At 39.8% G+C, this 15,842-nt stretch overlaps 1 protein-coding gene across 3 annotated transcripts in view; it reads left to right on the top strand.

Annotated features, from left to right (window-relative positions):
* SLC35F2 (solute carrier family 35 member F2) overlaps nt 1-15,842 on the top strand; it is a 69,727-nt gene that overhangs the window by 28,656 nt on the left and 25,229 nt on the right. For all 3 annotated transcript variants that reach the window (XM_066371597.1, XM_066371598.1, XM_066371599.1), the window contains exons 2-3: nt 10,053-10,228; nt 12,481-12,608. In XM_066371597.1, the coding sequence (XP_066227694.1) occupies nt 10,053-10,228; nt 12,481-12,608 (304 nt within the window). The remainder of the gene's footprint in view (nt 1-10,052; nt 10,229-12,480; nt 12,609-15,842) is intronic.

Genomic DNA, 15,842 nt, shown 5'->3' with positions numbered 1-15,842 from the left:
ACATCTAGAAATGCTCAATTCCCACCTTGCTAATCACTTTACTCCCTTCTGTGTAGAAGATTTTAATGATTTCACCACCTTTCTTTTTTATTTTTATTTTTAAGTGAGAGACACAGACAGAGAAACAGACAGGCAAACAGGAAAGGGGAGAGAGAGTTGAGAAACATCAACTTGTAGTTGCGTCACTTTAGTTCATTGATTGCTTTTTTTTTTTTTTTTTAAATAAATTTTTATTAATGGTAATGGGATGACATTAATAAATCAGGGTACATATATTCAAAGAAAACATGTCTAGGTTACCTTGTCATTAAATTATGTTGCATACCCCTCGCCCAAAGTCAGATTGTCCTTTGCCACCCTCTATCTAGTTCTCTGTGCCCCTCCCCCTCCCCCTAACTCTCCCCCTGTCCTCCCTCCCCCCACCCCTGGTAACCACCACACACTTGTCCATGTCTCTTAGTCTCATTTTTATGTTCCACCAATGTATGGAATCATGTAGTTCTTGTTTTTTTTCTGATTTACTTATTTCACTCCTTATAATGTTATCAAGATCCCACCATTTTGCTGTAAACGATCCGATGTCATCATTTCTTATGGCTGAGTAGTATTCCATAGTGTATATGTGCCACATCTTCTTTATCCAGTCTTCTATTGAAGGGCTTTTTGGTTGTTTCCATGTCTTGGCCACTGTGAACAGTGCTGCAATGAACATGGGGCTACATGTGTCTTCATGTATCAATGTTTCTGAGGTTTTGGGGTATATACCCAGTAGAGGGATTGCTGGGTCATAAGGTAGTTCTATTTGCAGTTTTTTGAGGAACCACCATACTTTCCTCCATAATGGTTGTACTACTTTACAGTCCCACCAACAGTGAATGAGGGTTCCTTTTTCTCCACAGCCTCTCCAACATTTGCTATTACCCGTCTTGTTGATAATAGCTAATCTAACAGGGGTGAGGTGGTATCTCATTGTAGTTTTGATTTGCATTTCCCTAATAACTAATGAAGCTGAGCATCTTTTCATATATCTGTTGGCCATTTGTATCTCTTCCTGGGAGAAGTGTCTATTCATGTCTTCTTCCCATTTTTTTATTGGATTGTTTGTTTGTTTGTTGTTGAGTTTTATGAGTTCTTTGTAAATTTTGGAAATTAGGCCCTTATCTGAGCTGTTGTTTGAAAATATCATTTCCCATTTAGTTGGCTGTCTGTTTATTTTTATATCAGTTTCTCTTGCTGAGCAAAAACTTTTTATTCTGATGTAGTCCCATTCATTTATCTTTGCCTTCACTTCTCTTGCCATTGGAGTCAAGTTCATAAAATGTTCTTTAAAACCCAGGTCCATGAGTTTAGTACCTATGTCTTCTTCTATGTACTTTATTGTTTCAGGTCTTATATTTAGGTCTTTGATCCATTTTGAATTAATTTTAGTACACGGGGACAGGCTGTAGTCGAGTTTCATTCTTTTGCATGTGGCTTTCCAGTTTTCCCAACACCATTTGTTGAAGAGGCTTTCTTTTCTCCATTGTGTGTTGTTGGCCCCTTTATCAAAGATTATTTGACCATATATATGTGGTTTTATTTCTGGGCTTTCTATTCTGTTCCATTGGTCTGAGTGTCTATTTTTCTGCCAATACCATGCTGTTTTGATTATTGTGGCCCTATAATATAGTTTAAAGTCAGGTATTGTAATGCCCCCAGCTTCATTCTTTTTCCTTAGGATTGTTTTGGCTATTCGGGGTTTTTTATAGTTCCATATAAATCTTATGATTTTTTGTTCCATTTCTTTAAAAAATCTCATAGGGATTTTGATGGGAATTGCATTAAATTTGTATATTGCTTTGGGTAATATGGCCATTTTGATTATATTTATTCTTCCTATCCAAGAACAAGGAATATTTTTCCATCTCATTGTATCTTTTTCGATTTCCCTTAACAATGCTTTGTAATTTTCATTATATAGGTCCTTTACATTCTTTGTTATGTTTATTCCTAGGTATTTTATTTTTTTTGTTGCAATCGTGAAGGGGATTATTTTTTTGAGTTCGTTTTCTAATATTTCATTGTTGGCATAGAGAAAGGCTATGGACTTCTGTATGTTAATTTTGTATCCTGCGACCTTACTGTATTGGTTTATTGTTTCTAATAATCTTTTTGTGGAGTCCTTCGGGTTTTCGATGTATAGGATCATATCATCAGCAAAAAGTGATACCTTTACTTCTTCTTTTCCAATATGGATGCCTTTTATTTCTTTGTCTTGTCTGATTGCTCTGGCCAGAACTTCTAGCACCACGTTAAATAAGAGTGGAGAGAGTGGACAACCCTGTCTTGTTCCTGATTTAAGGTAGAAAGTCCTCAGTTTTATGCCGTTTAAAATGATGTTGGCTGATGGTTTATCATATATGGCCTTTATCATGTTGAGATATTTTCCTTCTATACCCATTTTGTTGAGAGTCTTAAACATAAAATTGTGTTGTATTTTATCAAAAGCCTTTTCTGCATCTATTGATAAGATCATGTGGTTTTTGTTCTTTGATTTGTTGATATGGTGTATTACGTTAACCGTTTTGCGTATGTTGAACCATCCTTGAGATTCTGGGATGAATCCCACTTGATCATGATGTATTATTTTTTTAATATGTTGTTGTATTCGGTTTGCCAGTATTTTGTTTAGAATTTTAGCATCTGTATTCATTAGAGATATTGGTCTGTAGTTTTCTTTCTTTGTGCCATCCTTGCCTGGTTTTGGTATGAGGGTTATGTTGGCCTCATAAAATGTGTTTGGAAGTATTGCTTCTTCTTCAATTTTTTGGAAGACTTTGAGTAGAATAGGAACCAAGTCTTCTTTGAATGTTTGATAGAATTCACTAGTATAACCGTCTGGGCCTGGACTTTTATTTTTGGGGAGGTTTTTAATAGTTTTTTCTATTTCCTCCCTGCTGATTGGTCTGTTTAGGCTTTCTGCTTCTTCATGACTCAGTCTAGGAAGGTTGTATTGTTCTAGGAATTTATCCATTTCTTCTAGATTGTTGTATTTGGTGGCATATAATTTTTCATAGTATTCTACAATAATTCTTTGTATATCTATGATGTCTGTGGTGATCTCTCCTCTTTCATTTTGGATTTTATTTATTTGAGTCCTGTGCCTTTTTTCCTTGGTGAGTCTTGCCAAGGGTTTGTCAATTTTGTTGATCTTTTCAAAGAACCAGCTCCTTGTTTTATTGATTTTTTCTATAGTTTTTCTGTTCTCTATTTCATTTATTTCTGCTCTGATTTTTATTATCTCCTTTCTTCGGCTGGTTTTGGGTTGTCTTTGTTCTTCTTTTTCTAGTTCCTTAAGGTGTGAAGTTAAGTGGTTTACTTCGGCTCTCTCTTGTTTGTTCATATAGGCCTGAAGTGATATGAACTTTCCTCTTATTACTGCTTTTGCTGCATCCCAGAGATTCTGATATGTCGTATTTTCATTTTCATTTGTCTGTATGTATCTTTTGATCTCTGCGCTTATTTCTTCTTTGACCCATTCATTTTTTAGAAGTATGTTGTTTAGTTTCCACATTTTTGTGGGTTTTTCCCCCTCTTTTTTGCAGTTGAATTCTAGTTTCAAGGCTTTATGATCAGAAAATATGCTTGGTACAATTTCAATATTTCTAAATTTGCTGATATTGTCTTTGTGGCCCAACATATGGTCAATTCTTGAGAATGTTCCATGTACACTAGAGAAAAATGTATACTCTGTTGCTTTGGGATGAAGTGTCCTGTAGATGTCTATCATATCCAGGTGTTCTAGTATTTCATTTAAGGCCACTATATCTTTATTGATTCTCTGTTTGGATGACCGATCTAGAGCCGTCAGCGGAGTATTGAGGTCTCCAAGTATGATTGTATTTTTGTTAGTTTTTGTTTTAAGGTCAATAAGTAGCTGTCTTATATATTTTGGTGCTCCTTGGTTTGGTGCATATATATTAAGGATTGTTATGTCTTCTTGATTCAGTGTCCCCTTAATCATTATGAAGTGACCATTTTTGTCTCTGAGTACTTTTTCTGTCTTGTAGTCAGCATTATCAGATATGAGTATTGCTACACCTGCTTTTTTTTGGGTGTTGTTTGCTTGGAGTATTGTTTTCCAGCCTTTCACTTTGAATTTGTTTTTATCCTTGTTGCTTAGGTGTGTTTCTTGTAGGCAGCATATAGTTGGATTTTCTTTTTTAATCCATTCTGCTACTCTGTGTCTTTTTATTGGTAAGTTTAATCCATTTACATTTAGTGTAATTATTGACACTTGTGGGTTCCCTACTGCCATTTTATAAATTGCTTTCTGTTAGTTTTGTGTCTAGTTTGATTCTTCTCTTTTGTTTTTCTATCATTTGTTTCTGTTTGTTTGTGTTCCATACTTCTTTCCTCTGTTGCTACCTTTTTTAAGTCATGTGTTTTTGTGGTGGTTTTTTCTAGGGTGGTTACCATTAAGTAATGAAAAGGGTACCTACCATATTCATTGTAGTACCCTATCTTATAAGTATTTCTGCACTTCATCGTCCTTTGCTACTGTTAATCTCCATTCTCTCCCCCCTTTTTTTTCCTTTGTTGTCACAGTTTAAGTTTGGTTTTATTGTGTTCTTGGTGGAGCTGTTACTTGTGGTGTTGTTTTCTTTTGTTCTTTGAATCTGGTTGGAAAACCCCCTTTAGTATTTCCTGGAGTGGGGGCTTTCTCGTGATAAATTCTCTCATCTTTTCTGTATTTGTGAATGTTTTTATATCTCCTTCATACTTGAAGGATAGCTTTGATGGGTATAGTATTCTTGGCTGAAAGTTCCTCTCTTTCAGGGCTTTAAATATTGGGGTCCACTCTCTTCTAGCTTGTAGAGTTTCTGCTGAGAAATCTGATGATAATCTAATAGGCCTTCCTTTATATGTTGTACTCTTCTTTTCCCTGGCTGCCTTGAGAATTTTTTCTTTGTCATTGGTTTGTGTCATCTTTATTATGATGTGCCTTGGAGTGGGTTTGTTGGGGTTAAGAAAACTCGGTGTTCTGTTTGCTTCTTGAATTTGAGGCTTTAGTTCTTTCCACAGGCTTGGGAAGTTCTCGTCTATTATTTGTTTGAGTATATTCTCCATTCCATTTTCTTTCTCTTCTCCCTCTGATATACCTATTATTCTTATGTTATTCTTTCTGATGGAGTCAGATAATTCCTGTAGGGCTTTCTCGTTTTTTATTATTTTTGAGTCTCTTTCTTCTTCTCTCTGTTGTGCCTCAAGTTGTTTGTCTTCTATTTCACTAATCCTATCTTCAATCTGGGTTCTGCTAGCTAAGCTTGTTACCTCGTTTTTCAGCTCGTGAATTGAGTTTTTCATTTCTGTTTGATTTGTTTTTATAGTTTCAATTTCCTTGGTAATATATTCTTTGTGTTCATTGAGTTGTTTTCTGATCTCCCTATATTGCCTTTCTGTGTTTTCTTGTATATCTCAGTATTTTTAAGATTTCTATTTTAAATTCTCTGTCATTTAGCTCCAAGGCTTCCAATATGTTAAGTCTTTTCTCCATAGATTTTTCCACATCTATTTGTGTTACCTCTCTTTCTTTTGTATCCATAATATTCGATTTCCTCCTTCTTATTGGCATCTGAGGGTGGTCTTGTTGATAGCACTAATTAGAATTAATAAAGAGTAAAATGTAAAAAAAAAAAAAAAAAAAACCCAAAGGGTAAAACACCCCACAAAAAAAAGCAGTAATAATTTATTATTTCCCCCTTTTTTTTTCTTTCTTCTCCTTCCCTCCTCTCCCCTCCTCAGGGAAATATCGTGCCTATAATGGAGGGCCTGGTTTGCGGTGAAGAGTTTAAGGGGCAAAAAAAAAGGGGAGTAGGGACCTACTAAATGCAAAAAAAAAAAAAAAAAAAAAAGGAAGAAAATCTTAGACAAGCATAAGTTGATCTGCCTGCGGGTGATGGTCAACTAAGAGATATAATGAGAGGGATAAGAGGGAACCAGAAAAAAGGACAAAAAAAGGAATAATAAAGAAGAAAAAAATAAAAATAATAAGTAAAAATCTGTTGTATTAAGTGGAGCGAAGACCAAATACAATGGAGACCTTGGGTTGGGAGGACCCAAAATGCCACAAAAATAAACTAACAAGAAAAAAACAAAAACAAAAGCGAAAAAGAAAAATAAAGCCAAAAAAAACCTTGAGTCCCAAATTAACTAATTTGTTCGTGATTGAGGATTAAATGGGAGGAAAGTAAAACGAGAAAAGCAAAAACGAATAGAAAGGAAAGAATAAGAAAAAGAGAAAAATGAAGGAAGAAATAAAAAAGGAAGAGAAAAAAACAAAATAAAGCGAAAAAACAAAAACAAAAAACAAAACAAAAGAGGAGAGAGTGAGAGTTAAGTGTCCTGGAGTATAACCCCAAAGGAGGGTGAGGATGAAGAAGAGAAATAAAATGTAACACTTATGGGTAGTGTAGTTCAAGAAAAGGGAAGCATAAGATGGGCAGAGAATAGAAGGACCGAGGTGGAGGAAATAAAGGCAATAAGATAGAAGAAACAAACAACAACAACAACAACAACAACAAAAAATTAGTGGAACAAGTTGTAAAGTCTGTGGATTTTTCTTGATTTTGAGATGTTAACTTTTTCCTTTTTCTTTTCTCTCCCTCTTCCTGGTCGGTGACTCTGTACCCCAGGCTCTGCCCCTGTGTCACATTTAGGTAGGGATTTGCAGTTGATGGGATTCTATGGCAATGTCATATAATTGGCTTTAGTCTTGCTGGTAGTCAAGGCTTGTTGGCGTTTGCAGGGTCCAACGATGAGAGAGTTTGCTTTCGTGGATTCTCTCTCCTAGTCCCCCCTTCCTGAATTAGCAGCCTGGTGATCCAGCTATAAGGCTGCCACTGCTTCTGCCTGGGGAGTAAGAGGCTCAAAGAGCTGGGAAATCCCCACTCTATCCCCACTCAGTGCAAGACTTTGGGAAGGGCTCTGGCAGTCAGGGCCTCCAGTGTAATCAGGCGGGGGTGGGAGTCAATTGTTGTCAAGGTGACTGTTCAGCGCCTAGCATTCAGTTGGACCTCTCAACCCAGGCTTTCCCCACTTTGTAGCCTGTTTTGGCTGGTAAGAAGAGGCACTAGTCTCTGCTTGCGACTAGTGTGGTATAGATCTTATTATCTGCCAAGTCCTTCTTGTTAGCGTTTATCCCTGAATATGGAGGCTCTATCAATCAGAAGTTGCCCCCGCCCCTTTAGCGAGAGGCACTAAAAAATATCACGCCTCTTGTCTTGGGTCGGTGAACTGAGAGAGATCTTATCAATTAGAACCGAGGGTGCGCAGATTTCACGGGTTAAGTTAATTTTAGTAATTGGGTCGCAGCTGTGCTCCCGAAGGTATTTCAGGTTGCCTGCGCGCGCCCCTCCCCCAACGCTTGATTGTTAGCTTGAATGGCTGGGTGAGGTGCCCCGCCCGCGGAGAGAATCTCCCAAGTAGGGAATACCGCCCTGGGGCCTCTCCCGCTCCCCGTGCGCGGGCCGCTGGGAACGTTAGCGGTGCTTGGTCTGCAATGCTCGGTCTGCAACCAGACCGGGCGCGCGCCAGCGGCTGCTCGCCGCTCCGGAGTGTGGGCGGTGCTCGCTCTGCAACCGACCCGGGCGCTGCTCGCGGCGGCTCGCGGCGGCGGCTCGCGGCGGTGGCTGGCGGCGGCGGCTCGAGGCTGCTGCTCGTGGCTCCCGAGTGCGGGATGACTTACCACAGGCGCACTTCCTCGCGGCTTGAATGAACGTCCCTGCGGTAGCTTCCTCCACACCCTCGTCTCTCAGATTCAAGTGATAACAGTCCTTTTGCTTTCAGTTTGTGTGGAACTCTGTAATGCTCCGAAGATAAATTTTCCTGTTTCTAGTTGATAAATTTGTTGTGATTTTGGGGAGATCTGTCGGACGCGCTGCTCACGGCGCCATTTCCGTGACGTCACTCCATTGATTGCTTCTTATACGTACCTTGACCAGGGTGCTCCAGCCGAGCCAGTGACCCCTTGCTCAAGCCAGAGATCTTCAGCTCAAGTCAGTGACCTTGAGCTTCAAGCCAGTGACCCTGTGCTCAAGATGGTGAGCCCGCGCTCAAGTCGGTGATGTTGGGGTTTCCAACCTGGGTCCTCAGCATTCCAGTTCGACGACGCTCTATCCACTGCATCACTACCAGTCAAGCATATTTTTTTTTTCTTTTTATGGTTCTGATTGGGTGTGTTTTGCTTCCTTATGTTCCAAATTGCTGATTTGATTCTTGGCATCATCTACTCTATCGTTGATTGCCTATAAATTATTCTTCATTTCAGTTAGTGTATCCTTCATTTCTGACTAGCTTTTTTTTTTTAATGGTTTCTGTGTCCTTTTTCATTCTATTAAAATTCTAATTGTCGATGTTCTGCTAAGTTCCTTGAGCATCCTTATAACCATTGTTTTGAACTCTGTATCTGGTAGTTTACTCGCCTTCATTTCATTTAGTATTTTTTTCTGGAGATTCCTCCTGTTCTTTTATTTGGGACATATTTCTTTGTCTCTGCATTTTGGCTTTTTCCTATGTTTGTTTCTGTGTACTAAGTAGAGCTGCTATATCTTCTGAACTTGGTAACGTGACCTTAGGAAGTAGGTGTCCTGTGGGACCGAGTGGCGCAGCCTCCCCAGTCCTCTGGGTTGGGCGCTCCAGGTGCGCTCCTGTGTGGGCTGTGTGCGTTGTCCTGTTGTAGTTGAGCCTTGATTGCTGTTGGTGTCATTGGGCGGAATTGATCCCCAGGCTGGTTGCTGTGAGGAATGGCTACGAGGATAGCAGAGGAGCTGCTGCTCCTCAGGAGCTGACCCTGTGGAGCAGGACTTGCTTCAGTGGGGCTTTGATGCTCACTGAGTGTGTCACTTGTGGACGTGGTAGGGTTGTAATCCTGTATGGTGAGAAGCTGTACAGCAGGTGCACCAGCTCTGGGGTCTCCTGGGAGGTGCAAGGGGTCAACCACTGCCTGGCCCTGCCTGGGACCACTTGGCATAAGTATGATCTGCAGATGGCTGCTACTTGTGCTGGGCTTGGATGTGCCCAGGTGAGGCCAAGCTGTGAATGAACCAAGGCCAGTTGCCACTAGTGCTGGGCCTGGGGCCACTTAGCAAGAGATATAGGGTACACAGAAGCCAGATACTAGTTGTTTGAGAGAGTTTAGGAAAGTCAGAGTCAAGAGGCAAAAAGAGAACTCTCTCTCTTAAATTGCTAATGGGCAAGGTCTGGGTTGTATTCTTCTGTGGATCCACTAGAGCAGTGATTCATGATCTTGGCTGCATGTTGAAATCACCTGGGTAACTTTGGGACATCACTGATACCTGGAATCCACCTCAAAGGTGATGATGTAATTGGTCTCGGGTGCAGCCTGATGTTGTCATTTTTAAAAGAGCTGTGATTCTGACTACCCTAAACCTAAACCCCTATCCCTAACCGTAACCCTAACTCCAACCCTAACCCCTAACCATAACCCTTTCCCTAACACTAACCCTATCCCCAAAAGAAAAAAAATGCTGTGATTCTAATGTGCAGGTAACATTGAATACCTTTACTTTTAGTTGAAGAAATAAAAACCAGGAAAAAGGAAGGATGAGACTATGTTAAATATATAACAAATAGGAAGACCTTAAAACTAGAGTTAAAGCTGAGTTGTTAAAAATCACACACATAAAACTCACACACACACACACACACACACACACACACACACACACACCCTCTCTCTCTCTTCGAATAACGTAGCTAAGTATTCAAAGTGATTTCTAAATGGACAGTCAGTACCATGGGGGAATTTGCATTTTTGTGGTAATGATGGGAAATCAGAAATGTAAAAGAGTCTAAAACCGTGGTCTCTCAAAGTCCAAAACTTTAATTTTTGTGCATCTCAAGTGAGCAATAAAATGGAATAATGAACCACCTGAAATAATTAGCATTTCCTTTTTTGTTGCATACTAAACTATGTATCGTGCATGGTATGTATTTGTGTCAAAGGTACAACTTACTTGCAAGTTATTCAGAATTCCTTCTTTATTTTCTAGGAATATTTTGAAAACAATTGCCCTGGGTCAGATGTTGTCCTTGTGTATATGCGGAACAGCCATCACCAGCCAGTATTTGGCAGAAAAATACAAATTGAACACCCCAATGCTTCAAAGTTTTATCAACTATTGCTTGCTATTTCTAATTTACACAGTGATGCTGGCATTTCAATCAGGTATGCTAAATGTGGGAATTAACCTTTTCAACACATTATCTTCATGAAAAAATTTGACTTTTAGACGTTTTAAAAAATAAAACATGAAGCAAAACTAAGAAAAGGGAAAACTATTACTGTTTTTTTTTTTCTTTACAGAGACAGAGAGAGAGAGAGTCAGAGAGAGGGATAGACAGACAGGAATGGAGAGATGAGAAGCATCAATCATTAGTTTTTCATTACACGTTGCAACACTTTAGTCATTCATTGATTGCTTTCTCATATGTGCCTTGACCGCAGGCCTTCAGCAAACTGAGTAACCCCTTGCTTGAGCCAGCGACCTTGGGTCCAAAGTGGTGAGCTTTTGCTCAAGCCAGATGAGCCCGCGCTCAAGCTGGCGACCTCGGGGTCTCGAACCTGGGTCTTCCGCATCCCAGTCCAACGCTCTATCCACTGCGCCACTGCCTGGTCAGGTTATTACTGTTTTTATAGAAGTTATTAGAAGGGTATGACACCTGAATTCTGTGAAAGCCGTGATTAGAGATTTATACATAATCTCTGAAATTGCTATTTAAAATAAGCAGCACCAACCTGGAACAGAAGAAGTTGTCAAAAACAGTCTAAGTGCTATTACAAGTTAGGTTTAATTTTTTCCTGTGGTTGATAAGATTAAGAGATAATATTTAAAACACAGTTAAAAACCTTACTCTCCAAAATCTGTATTTCCAGCTAAGTGGAGAAAGCTAAATGGAGCATCAATTGCATGTAGATCAGGTCTATGTTATGAGAGAATCAAAGACAAGGAACTGGCTGGGAACCAACATCTTTATCACTGCTGGTTAAGTTGTTTTAGAATCATTATAGAATTATCAATTCTCACTAGCTACACAAAAATGAGAAAAACTAGGTTCTGACGAACATTTTTGTGCCATGTTATTATTTTAATGGCTTAACTTATTTGGGTTTGGTATTACTCATTGAAGCCTCTCAACAAGTCAAGTGAGGATTATTATCCCCACTTCACAGATGAACAAACCGAGGCTCTGAGTCATATATGTAGTAACTGGTGGAGCCAGGGTTCCCACCTAGGCAGCCAGAGCCCATGCTCTACCACTATTCTGCATTAGGGGCTTCTAGTCATGACAACAACCATTTTTCCCCACAAGAGAAGAGAATAGTGTTATAAAATAAATTAGATGAGATTGAATTTAGGAATGTGAAGTCAATGAGTAATGCAAATCAACTGGGAAGGTGCAATACTTCCATTTTCATCATATTTAAGGCACATAATAAAAGTACCAATGTAGTGTTTGCTAATTCTCTTTTAATATGAATGTTAAAGCATCAACGGTGTTCCTTTGTGTCAGGATTAAAAATTTATTTTTGAAAGAAAATAGGAACCAGTTGTGGAGAGAAGAAACCATCTGAAGGGGAATGTACGAACTGGTGCGTGGTTAATAGCCCTGGACTCGCTCTTGTCTGTAAGCCTTGTCCTTTAGTAAGTCAGTGTAATTCATAAACACAGCACTGTGGTCTCCCTAATGGCTGTTAGGTGCCTGCTGTATCATCTCATGTTGAGGAAGACTAACTTTGTTTTCAGGATTTTTCTGTTAATCGGGTATTAATGATAATTAGCTGGTTATAATTCTTATTACCGCTATTTCCTTTTAGGTTGTTTTATAATAAGCCTACTCATGTATGTGCCAACTCTGTATCTCCTGTGATGCTAGATTCTGCAAAGAAGTGAATCACAGTTAAATTGAATAAGTAGAATTTGGTGAATAAAAGGTGTTTCTTCAGTGGTGCCACTAAATCTTTTTTCCAAAGTAGTCACTCACTTTTCTCTTGAAAGCACATCTCTTCCAAAGGAAAGACCACGTGCAGAGTTTCCTTTGAAGAAGCCCATGAATAGAGGTTAAATTACCAAGGACTTCATAAGAAAACATCTCATTTCCGGGGGAAAGCTGTAGCTTGTCAGGAATGGCAACATCTGAACCACACCTGGATATTTCCATCACAATGGGCAAGGGAATTTAGCTATTTTTCTACTTTCTCTCTCATGCTTTCATTGAATACTTGGTCTATGATGACACCTTAGCTGAGGTCTCATACTCGAAAAATCCAGCTGACTCTGCTGAAGTGTTATAAGAATTTGGGTTATGAGTAATGGAAATTAGGAGAGGCCACATCCAAAATACACAGTAAACACTAAATTAATTTGCACGGCATTATTTCCAAGTAACATGTACTAACCTAGATTTTTTTTTAACCAGGCAGTGATAACCTTTTATACATCTTGAAAAAAAAATGGTGGAAGTACATCCTTCTGGGACTAGCAGATGTGGAAGCTAATTACCTGATTGTCAGAGCGTACCAGTACACAACGCTAACCAGTGTTCAGGTAAGAGGGAGTCCTCTGACCAATGTAGATTTTATAGTTTTTAAAGAAAAATCTGAACTCATATATATTAACCTAATTTTATTGAAAACCTGTTCACTTGAAGAAAACTTAAGCACAGGTGGATGCTGTCTGTTTTCCAGTGGAGTGTATGTGCTAATGAGTAAGCTTTCCTGGAATTAGTGAACATGCATACAAGTTAATGAGTTCCCAAACTGCAAATCTGAGTTAGCAGATTAAAATGGTTTCTACCAAGATAAGCATAGATATTTAGTTGGCAATTGATGCTGTGATGTTGATGAGCGTTCTGCTTATTTTTTAAGTGAGAAGAGGGGAATAGAGAGACCTCAGCATGTACCCCACCCAGGATCCACCTGGCAACCCCATCTGGGGCTGATGCTCAAATTAGCCAAGCTATCCTCAGCACCCAAATCTGGAACCAGTCAGCCACTGCTGGGGAAGAGAGAGAGAAGGGGGAGAGGGAGAGGAAGAGAGAGAGAGAAGGGAGAGAGGGAGGGAAAGAGAGAGGGAAGAGGGAGGAAAAGAGAGAGAGAAGGGGAGAGGGAGGGGAAGAGAGAGGGAAGAGGGAGGAGAAAAAAGAGAGAAGGGGAGAGGGAGGGGAAGAGAAGCAGATGGACACTGCTCATGTGTGCCTTGACCAGGATCAAAGCTGGGACATCTGCATGCTGGGCCAGTGCTCTATCCATAGAGCACACTGGCTGAGAGTTCTGTTTCTTTTGTGTTGCTCACATGTGGCATATAAAGTGGGTGGACCTTTGTGCTATGGAAAACTTGGAGGTTTGCAAGTAGATATGCAGGACAAAGGAGTGCTTGTAAGCCACCTACTAGACATCTTGGCAGAAATGGTAGCCAAAGGTGAAACTTACATCTCTATTTGTTTATTAGGTTATTCTTGCTGGATTGAATGAAAATGTTCTTATCTAGCATACTTTTCAATGTGGTAGAGTTGAGGAAGACTGATTCAGTTGTTTAAATGTTAGGAAACTATGGGATATGTCATAACACTGACTCACCATTATTAACAACAGAATGTTTTATAAATGGAGGTGAAAATGAGATAAACTCCAGTGCCAGGTTTAGATTTTGTCATTTAATGAATTTATAACTTTTTGATGCATCACTTTTTTCACTATGTAAAATAAAGGTATTATTTGATCTCCAAATTTTAGGGAAAAATTAAACTGAGATTAGACTTATTTCACCTGGAAAAGATAAGGATTGAGGAAAAATAAGTATTTTTCCAATATGAATATACGTTAAATGCTATTATTACCAGAATGCATTTTATTAAATGCTTTATTTTCTACAACATTTCCACAGCAAACCTTAGTTTTTGTTTTGTTTTGTTTTTTTGTATATTTCTGAAGTTGGAAACGGGGAGGCAGTCAGACAGACTCCCGCATGCGCCCGACCGGGATCCACCCGGCATGCCCACCAGGGGGCAATGCTCCACCCATCTGGGGCATTGCTCTGTGACCAGAGTCATTCTAGCGCCTGAGGCAGAGGCCATGGGCCATCTTCAGCGCCCGGGCCAACTTTGCTCCAATGGAGCCTCAGCAGCAGGAGGGGAAGAGAGAGACAGAGAGGAAGGAGAGGGGGAGGGGTGGAGAAGCAGATGGGTGCTTCTCCTGTGTGCCCTGGCCGGGAATCGAACCCCGGACTCCTGCACGCCAGGCCGATGCTCTACCACTGAGCCAACCTGCCAGGCATGTTGAAAAGCCCAGATAGGAAATATTTTGATTGGCATGTTGAAAAGCCCAGATAGGAAATATTTGTTAGGGCAGACATTATTGGAGGTACATAGAAAACCCAGAAATTCATAAAAATTAAAACAGGAGTTACCTACAGGATGAAGTTCATCATAAATAGTATTAACTGTACTTTCAACAATGGGCAGTGAGGGTAGAGGTATGTAGAAAATAGCGTTTTCTAGTCACATCTACTTTCAGATCTCACACACAATTCAACTGCTTGATTCCAATTTCCAGAAACCGATCTCTGACTAATAATTAGAAGTTTTAAATTAGTATGAGGTCTTAACACAAAGGTGTGTTCAAATACTTGCACTTGGGTTTTTTTGACTGAAGGTCATGCCTTTTAGTGGTTTTCAACCTTTTTACCCTTGGGGATCAGTGAAAATAGGAGACTTATTTTGGGGACTGCTAAGGCAGAAGTCATGTGACTAAGATCATTGGGTCTATAATCTTCATACAACATCGGGGTGGTTAAGTCTTTCTCAGATTGGTATGAAATTTCTGGCAGACGGGTCTGCACAGACCCGCGGTTGTAAAACACTGCATACTCTCCAAAACAGTTTTTTCCTACTTTTGCCTCTTAGAAAAACCAAAGCGTGTAACAAAAGTTATGTATTTATGGCTGTAACAAGGAGTGTATTTCTTAAAAGCCATGTTAACAACTACAGCTCTGTCCAGGAGTGAGGAGTGCCTGTCCCGGGAATCCTTCTGATTCTCTACTTGTGTAAATCTCTGGCCTGGGTGATCTGAGAGGTGGAAGTTTGGATTTGGTCGTCTTTGAACCTCCTTCCTAAGGATTTCTTCAAAGATTCTGTAATTACAAGTAGTAATGCTTACATGAGGTTCCGGATGTGGCCATTGGCATCCATCCTATGGCCTCGGCTTCTACTCAGGTCCTCACCCACAGCTGCCTTCTACTCTCTTGTGCCATTCTGTTCTTTCTAGAGTGTAACTCTTTTTGAAGCCCACCCCCCTCCGTTCTCCCCCCCCCCTAATTCAGTTTCACTTTCTCCTCCATACTCCATTGTATCTCTGATAAAGTATAACTCATTTTTATACTTATACCTTCTCGCCTCCAGGGTCCTACTTAGTACCTCACTTACTGCGGCTGTACAATAATTTTTAAAGATTAAATTAGACAGGGAATCTTGGAACTGAAAGCATCAAAAAGCCACCAAGAATACATTTTTGAAAAGGAGATTCAGTGTAGGTAATTGGCTGAGTGTGACAGATACCAGATAAGAAGTCCTGGAGTTTTTTGTTTGTTTGTTTTTACAGAGACAGAGAGAATGTCAGAGAGAGGGATAAACAGGGACAGACAGACAGGAACAGAGAGAGATGAGAAGCATCAATTATCAGTTTTTTGTTTTTTGACACCTTAGTTGTTCATTGATTGCTTTCTCATATGTGCTTGACCGTAGGCCTTCAGCAGACCGAGTGACCCCTTGCTCAAGCTGGTGAG

The sequence above is a fragment of the Saccopteryx leptura genome, chromosome 1 (genome assembly GCF_036850995.1).
Source record: "Saccopteryx leptura isolate mSacLep1 chromosome 1, mSacLep1_pri_phased_curated, whole genome shotgun sequence".
Classification (NCBI taxonomy): Eukaryota; Metazoa; Chordata; class Mammalia; order Chiroptera; family Emballonuridae; genus Saccopteryx; species Saccopteryx leptura.
This window is presented reverse-complemented; position numbering and strand designations above follow the sequence as displayed.